The sequence below is a fragment of the Anastrepha ludens genome, chromosome 2 (genome assembly GCF_028408465.1).
Source record: "Anastrepha ludens isolate Willacy chromosome 2, idAnaLude1.1, whole genome shotgun sequence".
Taxonomy (NCBI): domain Eukaryota; kingdom Metazoa; phylum Arthropoda; class Insecta; order Diptera; family Tephritidae; genus Anastrepha; species Anastrepha ludens.
In genome coordinates this window covers 86,929,292-86,938,670 of record NC_071498.1, presented here as the reverse complement: position 1 = coordinate 86,938,670, position 9,379 = coordinate 86,929,292, and the positions used below count along the sequence as shown (strand labels likewise).

Genomic DNA, 9,379 nt, shown 5'->3' with positions numbered 1-9,379 from the left:
AGAACGGATATATTATTAGTCACAAGCAACAAGTAATAGAAAAATGGAAACAACATTTCACCGAGCTCCTCAACGAAAGTCATAGAAGTGATAATAATAATGGCAATAAAAGAGAGGAGATCCATACAGCTGAAATATTGATTGACGGACCTAGCATAATTGAAGTAACACAGAAATAAATAAATTAAAAAACAATAAAAAAGGTGGTGAAGACGGAATCCCGGCAGAGCTCATAAAATATGGAGCGCAAGCATTGCTCAAGCAAATACACTATCTTGTAAAACCTTTTGGAAAAATAATAAAATACCAAATGCCAATAGTGTCAATACAAAAGAAGGGCAATAAGGCTGAATGTCGAAATTTTCGAGGAATATCGCTATTGGACGTTCAAAGTGTTCACAAATATTGTGTACGAGTGTATCAAAGTTTATGCTGATGAAATAATAAATTAATACCACTGTGGCTTTAGAAGCAATCGATCCACAATTGATCAAGGTTTCCTGGTAAACCAAATTTTTGCAAACATTTTCGAGCGTAACATTGATATAATATAATATATTCTGCCTATTAATTGATTTAAACAAGCATCTAATCTAGACAGAAAGCAAATCAAACACTGTTTCCAAAAACTTGGCATTCCGTTGAAACTGATTGAACTGGTTATTTGCACGTTGAAGAATACTACTAGCAAGGTGCTAGTACAGGGTGAAATGTCTGAACCCTTCCGGGTCCTGTCTGGTGTTAACCTTATGTTGCACACAGTTGTGAATGAAATTAACTTGTCCGGAGTAATATTTCATAAGCTTCAGGCTGCTAGAAATAAAAGCAAAAATTATAGGACTGAGTGTCAACGCCGAAAAAACTAAGTTTATGCTTCGCTCAGCACGTAATACGGATGCCAAAAATCTAGCCATAGATGATTTTGTTTTTGAAAGTGTAAATGAATTCAAATACTTAGGAGTCATTCTATCAGCGAGTAAATACACATCAATTGCAATAGATGAAAGTTCTTACTTATGGTGCTGAAATCTGGGCACTGAAAGCTAATGATATAAACCAGCTATTGCGATTTAAAAGATCCATAGTGGGAAAAATCTACGGTCCTATTCGGCTTGAAAATGGCACGTATCGCATCCGTTATAACAACGAAATTGCAAACCTTATTGGTGGTGAAAATATAATAATATACGTTTTATTAAAGCGCAGCGGATTAGATGGATTGGCCACATCATAAGAATGCCCAATGAAAGAAACCAGAAAAGGGTGTTTACTTTGCGTTCAATTGTAGGAAGAAAGAGAGGCCGACCAAGAAAGAGATGGTTTGATGACATAGAAGCAGACTTAAAAGCGATGAACATTCGTATTTGGAGAAATGAGGCAAGAAAGGGACTGAATTGGAGGAGGATTGTTGATGAAGCTATGGTACCCCACATACTGTGAAGCTAAGAGAGAGAGAGAGAGAGATTAGAAATATAATTATTCATAATTACATTAGGAAAAAGGCACTAGTAGCTAAGACTGTAGGCCTTGAAATAATTTTATACTATGCCTCTAATGAGTTGCTAGAAGCTCTGGAAAATATTATTCCAATGCCTTTTCTTGAATTTCGTTTTTGTTCTAAAGTATAACTACAATAAGGTTTCAGTGTAATTCACTCATTTTTATTTTTTTTTTTAATAATTTATCAGTACAATAAGTGTATGAACTGAACGTTTACAGTACAACAAAGATAACAAGTAGAATTAAAATAACAGGAAATACGTGAATATCTTCTCGGATGGCGTTCCCCTTTGGTAGATCTTCATGTAAAATATGGAATACCCGTTCCTTTGCAGTGCCTTTGGTATCAGCACTCTCGCCTAATAAAACTTGGATCTTGACAAACATCACACACTTGCCCAATTTACGATTTCTGGTATTATTGCATTTTTCTGAGGTCTTTTTCGTAGTTCGTTTTGAACAACTATTTCGAATTTTAAACCCATCGACGCATTAAATAAAAAAGTAGGCTCCTTAAATACTTTCAATATTTTTTTACTAATTTCGGTTGCTAATAATACTTTAAACTGAGAGAATTATATTTCTGCAAGATATTCGGTCCTTTCCGTGGCAAAAAATACGCCTAGACGTTTGCTTCAAATGGTTTCTAAACAAGTAATGCATAGGCAGATCGAAACAAAAGTTTTTGTAAGTCCAAACGAAAGCTGACTTGCACTTTCTTGTAATAAAATTAAATAACCTACATATATAACTGTATACCAAAAATATTTCCCAAGATTCTTATTAAAAATTGAGTGAAATTTTAATGAAAAATTTGTGGAATGTTTCCAATTTTGTATAAGATTTAAAACTTTTGTTAGACAATGAGATTTACTTTTATAAAAAAATAATGAGCAATGGCGGCCACCGTAGCCGAGTGCATGACTAGCATTCGGAATGCAGAGAGAACGTAGGTTCGAATCTCGGCAAAAGACCAAAATTAAGAAAAAGTTTTTTCTAATAGCGGTCGTCGCTTGGCAGGCAATGGCAAATCTCCTGGTGTACTTCTGCCATGAAAAATCACCTCATAAAAAACCATTTGGCGTTTGGAGTCAGCTTGAAACTGTCGGTCATTCTATTTGTGAAAAAACACCAAAACGCTCGCCACAAATAGGAGGAGGAGCTCGGCCAAACACCAAAAAGGGTGTACGTGCCAATTATATATTATATATATGTATATGAGCATTAAAAAAAGACAAAATTAATCAAATCTGATCAAAATATTTTGGTGTATGATTTATCGGGATCTTTAGGGGTAGTTATTCTTAGAATTTACCCATACTCAGTTCACGTAATGTCAAGCTTTCCTAAATTTATGTCTCTTACCATGACTCTTAATTGGGAGCGGTCCTTAATTCTGCTATGCAATATTCGTTTAGGTAAAAATTCTCACGAAAATGTCAAATACATTATAAACAGTCTAAATTCCATTGGGTCATAATCTTCTATTTTTCCACATTTTTGTATAGACAAGATAATGTGAAATTTATCTGGGTACTAAAATTCTGTATGTTTATTAATTTTCTGTATTTCTATAGTTCTGAATTCCTTAAAGTACTGTAAGGAAAAATTTAAATGAAAAAAATAGTATTTTTTAAAAACTAAAAAAAAAAGTGAAAGCAAAAGACTATTGAACAATAATATAACGATCAAAAATACATATTACAAGAGAAGCATTACGCGAGTATTCCGTTTTAAACTTAGCACCATAGAAAGGAATAGAAGAGCTATGAAACTAGCTGTGGTATATTATAATTGATTACTTCCAAAAGAAATGAGCAAGTAATATTGTCATTGATGATAGTATGAACAAATGAAAGCGAGAGGACTGAATTTCTTCCTTCCAAAGACTTTGGGTTAACCAAAACCAAGCGAGATTGATAAATAGGAATTGATGCAACACAGCTCAATAAACGTAAAGCCTATTTTAGAAAAATTTTTTGAACCCGTTCAATTATGTTTATATAGATTTTATGACTTAGTCTCCAAATGAAGTAGCATATTCTGAATTGGATCGCACGAAAGATGTATATAATAATTTAAGAGATTAAGGGTCAGTAAATTCGGGACTATTTCGCCCCAAGAATCCTAAAACCGTGCAAGCTTTCGAAACAATACGACTTATATGACTAGAAAAGTTGCTAGAAAAAATAACGCCAAGATTTTTAATTTCATCCAAACTTTACAACAAAGAATGAGAAATCTTGTAAGACATCGGGAAGATATTGCAAATTTTCGTATACGTGACTTCAAAGTACTTTTTGACCGAGAACCAACTAACCATAGTTCCCGGGCGTCAATGTCATTTTCAAGCTCAACTGCGTCATCTGGTTTCGAAATTATGGAAAATCCTTTTAATAGAAGCGAGACCGTCATAACTTAATAACATAATAACATAATAATATTTATTATACGCAATATATTCAATAAAACGCATATTCACTGCCATTAGCTAAAATGGCTCCACATATTCGAGTTATATATTATATATATAATTGGCGCGTACACCCTTTTTGGGTGTTTGGCCGAGCTCCTCCTTCTATTTGTGGAGTGCGTCTTGATGTTGTTCCACAAATGGAGGGGCCTACAGTTTCAAGCTGACTCCGAACGGCAGATATTTTTATGAGGAGCTTTTTCATGACAGAAATACATTCGGAGGTTTGCCATTGCCTGCCGAGGGGCGATCGCTATTAGAAAAATGTTTTTTTTTTTTCATTAATTTCGGTTTCACCGAGATTCGAACCAACGTTCTCTCTGTGAATTCCGAATGGTAATCTCGCACCAACCCATTCGGCTATGGCGGCCGCCCGAGTTATACTTCGGCAAATTGTAGAAGCACTAAGTCAGCCGAGTTCGCCTTGATAACTATTTTTGTTTTTCTGTGAATTTTCGCTTAACTATTCCAGGCAAGTTTTCAAAAGGGTTGACATCAGGCGAGTGCGAAGCCAATACAAGAATTCCATTTTGCTGTTTTCACTCCCCACATTGGCTTGTTCTTCCGAACATCTTCGCAGCTACGGTAATAATGCTTCTTAGTAAATTGTATTCATAAACACTCTGAAAAATCTCAAGCGTTTTTGAGATGAGAAATTATTTTTCGTGGGACATGCGCGAATATAATTGCCTGTTAAAAAAAGATGCGAGCGCGTTCGGTGGTAACTTCACAAGTGATTTATTTATTTCTGAATTCGAGTTTTTATAGTGTCTTAGCCTAACGGATTAAGTTCAAATTTATGTAATTGGAGTAAATATGTATTGCTCTGTTACGTTTATGTAATATAGGTGTTTATACATATATAGTGCTATTTTTAAATTCATATACGAAAATTGAACAGTATTTTTAGAAAACAGTAAGCTTAATATTGAAACGTTACGAGAAATTATGGATTTTAACAAATTATGATAATAATAATTAAAATTAAATTAAATATATAAAATTAAATTAATAATTAAAATTCTAAGCCATTTGGCGTAACACCGGCCACCTTGAAAGGCTCATGGTCCTTCAACGTCTGATGACAGTACGGCGAGCTTGTGAACGGGGCGTTTAATTACGCCCGTTTTGGTTGCCACGTCTGCTACGCGGACTTTGCCGTCTTGCCCTGTTACGATTGCGGCGACGCGGCCGAGCACCCATTGCTGCGGTGGTGTGTTGTCTTCCTGAACCAGGACGAGGTCGTTCAGCTCGAGGTTGCGCTTCGGATGCAACCACTTGTTCCTCTGTTGAAGACCCAACAGGTAGTTCCTGGACCACAGTCGCCAAAACTGTTGCTTGAGACAACAGACAAGTTGCCATCTGTCGCAGCAACGCATTGGGTCCATCGATACTTGGGCTGGTGGCAGCGCTCGAAGGGGGCACCCAACTAGTAGGTGCGCTGGTGTTAGGGCCTCTCCATCGTTCGGGTCCTGACTCAGTGGTACCAGGGGTCGCGAGTTGAGTACGGCCTCGATCTCGACGAGCAGCGTCTGTAGTTCTTCGGCGGTGAGCAGCGCGTTGCCGATTGCGCGCACGAGAAGGTGTTTGGCGGACTTCACCGCCTCCCATAACCCGCCGAAGTGCGGTGCCCTGGGTGGTATAAAGGCGAAGGTGAATCCTTCGTCCGTTGCGTATTTCTGTACTTCCGGTTGTTGGGCCTCGAAAGCATCCCTCAGCTCGCGAAGCTTGCGATCGGCGCCGACGAAGTTGGTGGCGTTGTCGCTGTATATTTTCCGCGGCATTCCTCGGCGTCCAATGAACCTTTTTAGGGCGAAAATAAAACAATTAGAAGACAAGTCTGTTACTAGTTCTAAATGTACTGCCTTTGAAGTGAAACAAACGAACACTGCGATATATGTTTTTACTGGGGGTCTACCACGTATTTTCAATGTAGTATATACGGGACCACAAAAATCTACTCCACATATTAGAAAGGGTCGTAGTGCACGAAGCCTATCGGCAGGCAAATTTCCCATTATTTGGGTTTGCAGCTTCGGCTTATAATGAAAGCAGTGTGTGCAGTTTCGAACGGTACGACTACAAGCTTCTCGAGCATTGACCAGCCAAATGCGGTCTCGGAGAAGCGCTACCAATGCCTTTGCTCCAGCATGGTGATTTCGAAAATGTAGGTACCGTAAGTATGTGGTAACGAAGTGCGAGTTCTTGCTTAAGAGCAGTGGGAACTTAGCATCATATGGGAGAGGCGCATTTAATAGGCGGCCTCCTACTCGGAGTAAATTAAACGACAGCGACAATTCCGAGTAGTTGTGCAAAAATGGATTAAGTTTTTGCAAACTTGAGGGTAGGGTGGTTCCTTTGGTGAGTTTCATAATTTCTTCACCATATTCAACATGTTGAACCACCTGAATGACTTTGAGGAAACTTAATTTAATATCCTCAGCCGTCAGCATTTGTGTGAATGTCGCAGATGGGTTTCTAATGCGTTTTATCCATCTTAATATGTAAGCGACAATACGAAGCAGTTTTTGATGAGAAGATACTCTTTTGGTGAGTTCCATAATTGGATGCGATTCATTTGCTTGAGCAACTAAAACTGTTGCGTTCCGTTTCTTCTCTAGTGCTTTGTCTCCTGGAGAGAGCTGAAAGTGAGTGTTTGTTGGCCATAACGCAGGGTCTTCTAGGAGGAACTGTGGACCGCTAAACCAGATAGAATTATTCAATTCGTCCACGTTACAACCCCGAGACACTTGATCCGCGGGATTTTGCTTAGTTGGCACATGTCGCCAAGTAGCTTTATCCGTCAACTCTTGGATTTCGGACACTCTGTTTGCAACAAAGGTCTGTAGTACAGATGGATGCGTTTTGATCCAATGCAAAACAATTTCGGAGTCTGTCCAGAAGTTTATATTTTCAATTGGCCGACTCAACATTGGCGCTATTCGTGACCATAATTTGGCCAGCAAGTGGGCTGCCGAGAGCTCTAGACGCGGAAGAGATTTAGTCTTCAGCGGAGCCACTCTAGACTTTGCAGTAAGCAGCGTACATTTCGTTCCACCAGCCGAATGGCTACGTATGTATATACAGCAGCCATACGCTCGTATTGAGGCGTCGGCAAAGCCATGAATTTGGCAGCTTGCACTCGACTCGGTGTGTACAAACCGGGGAATGCTTATTGATGGTAGCTGCAGTAGATTGGCTTTGAAATTTTCCCAGCTGGTGTCGAGGTGCAATGGAATCGACTCATCCCAATCTAGTTTTTGCAGCCAAAGCTCTTGCAATAAGATTTTTGCTTTGGTAACTAGTGGGGCAAGTAAACCAAGAGGATCGAAAAGACGAGCCGAAACTGATAATATGTTTCGCTTAGTGGCTCGTAAACTGGTAAAGTTGTCATTTAAGACAAACCGAAACAAATCTTCCTTCGGCAACCAATGGATTCCAAGTATTTTTGTGGAGTCTGTGTGATTGAAGTTTAAGGCCTTCTCAGAACTCTCACAATCGAAAAATGATGGGTGATTTGAAAACCACTTAGATAAATTGAATCCTGCCGAGTTTAATATTTTAACTACCTCACTTCTAATAAGATCTAGAGATTCGAAATTATCGGATCCTGTAAGCAGGTCGTCTACATAAAAATCTCCTTTTATTGCCTTTGAGCCGAGTGGATACATATGTGTATTGGCATCGCTGAGCATTTGTAAACACCGTGTAGCGAGAAATGGAGCAGGCGCAGTGCCGTATGTTACGGTGTTAAGTCGAAAGATTTGAAGTGGCTCAGATGGATGCCGTCTCCACACTACAAGCTGAAAGTTTTTGTCTTCTTCGTGCATGAGAATTTGGCGGTACATTTTAGTAATGTCCGCCGTAAATGCATATTTATGCAAACGAAAACGACGAAGTGTTGAATACAGCTCTTCTTGAATGGTCGGCCCAACCATCAAGATTTCATTCAACGCAATTTGAGAAGAGGTACGACTTGATGCGTCGAAAACAACACGTAATTTAGTCGTCGTACTTTCAGGCCGAAGAACGCATTGATGCGGAATGAAGTAGTGTGGCTCACTCGGGATCTTATTATTTGTTGGGCTCATGTGACCCAATTCGATGTATTCATTCATGAAGTCCAGATACATTTGACGAAGTTCTGGATCTTTCAAGGTCTTTCTCTCCAGGGCCTGAAACCGCCGAGACGCGGTTTCATAGGAATTACCGAGTAACGTACGGTCATCTTTGAAAGGCAGTCTTACTTGAAGCCTTCCTGAAGGCAAAACTTTAGTAGTTTTTACGAAAAATTTTTCACACTCTATTTGTTCAGGTGTGAATTTTGTCGAACTAGCCCCTGAAGGTATTTCTTCCATCGCCCAGAACCTTTGGACAATGGAATCTATATTTGCTAGATCTTGTTCAGTATGGCATAATGTGCTACTGACTGTGGGAGGAGGACGTTGGTTGGAGGCGTATTTGCCAGACACAACCCAGCCTAAAAGTGTCTTCAATTTTTTAAATTTTGTTTTTTAAATTTATTGACGATTTCGCATTTAAGGTCACACCCTTTATTATCAAATCCCAACGTACCCTTGTTTCACTTTCGCGGAGTTTTATATACGTATATTTGTATAGATGATTGTATATATGGTACATGTACACATATGGGAGTGTGTACATATATATATGTATATATATGCAAGAAAGTGAAAAAGGGGATGCAAAAAATTGAGAGTGTTTATCAACAACAACCACAACTTTCAATTTATTGCACTTGTTACCTGTATAGGCTTATTGCAAGCCTTGACTTTCCTTTTGCAAAGGATGCAGGTGCAGGTCATTCCTGGCGGCGACAGAACCAGCGGTAGGGATTGCAGCGACAGCGGGCGATGACGGCAGCAGCAGTGACCAGAGTAGCAGCGACGGTTACAGTGATGAGAGCAGCGGCGAGTATGGCAATAACTGCGAGAACTGTGACAGCGGACAGTGATATATACACGAGGGCGACGAAATATCACTGTGACCGTTTATATAAGCACCGCACTGTTTCAGCTTTGCACTGTGTATTGTAGTTTATTCTTTTTTATTTCTTATATTTTTTTTTTTTTTTAAACTTTTTTGGCTATTAATATTTTATTTTTTTTATATGTTAAACAATTTTTTTTTTTTAAATAATTTTAACGTTTTTTTGTTTGATCGATGTATCAGTTTTTCTTTTTTTTTTTTTTGTTTTTGGTTTTTGGGGGCTCACTGTCACTGTGCACTTTTTTGTATATGCATATACATATGTATGTACATATATTAGTTTTGCTGTCTGTTTTGTTATTTTTTTTTTTTTTTTTTAATTTTTTGTTTGCGAGACGACTTTTTGTTTTGCTTGTGAACGGACCGCGCAGGCAATATTCGTTTATTTATTCGGCT

At 38.5% G+C, this 9,379-nt stretch overlaps 1 protein-coding gene across 1 annotated transcript; it reads right to left on the bottom strand.

Moving 5' to 3' along the window:
* Positions 1–5,034: 5,034 nt before the first annotated feature.
* Positions 5,035–5,757, bottom strand: LOC128869447 (uncharacterized). Its single transcript, XM_054112014.1, has one exon. The coding sequence runs from the start codon at positions 5,755–5,757 to the stop codon at positions 5,035–5,037; it is 723 nt and encodes a 240-aa protein (XP_053967989.1).
* Positions 5,758–9,379: the final 3,622 nt, after the last annotated feature.

Excerpts from the sequence above, each read along its gene's own strand:
- LOC128869447 (XM_054112014.1), bottom strand. The coding sequence starts at position 5,757 with ATGCCGCGGAAAATATACAGCGACAACGCCACCAACTTCGTCGGCGCC.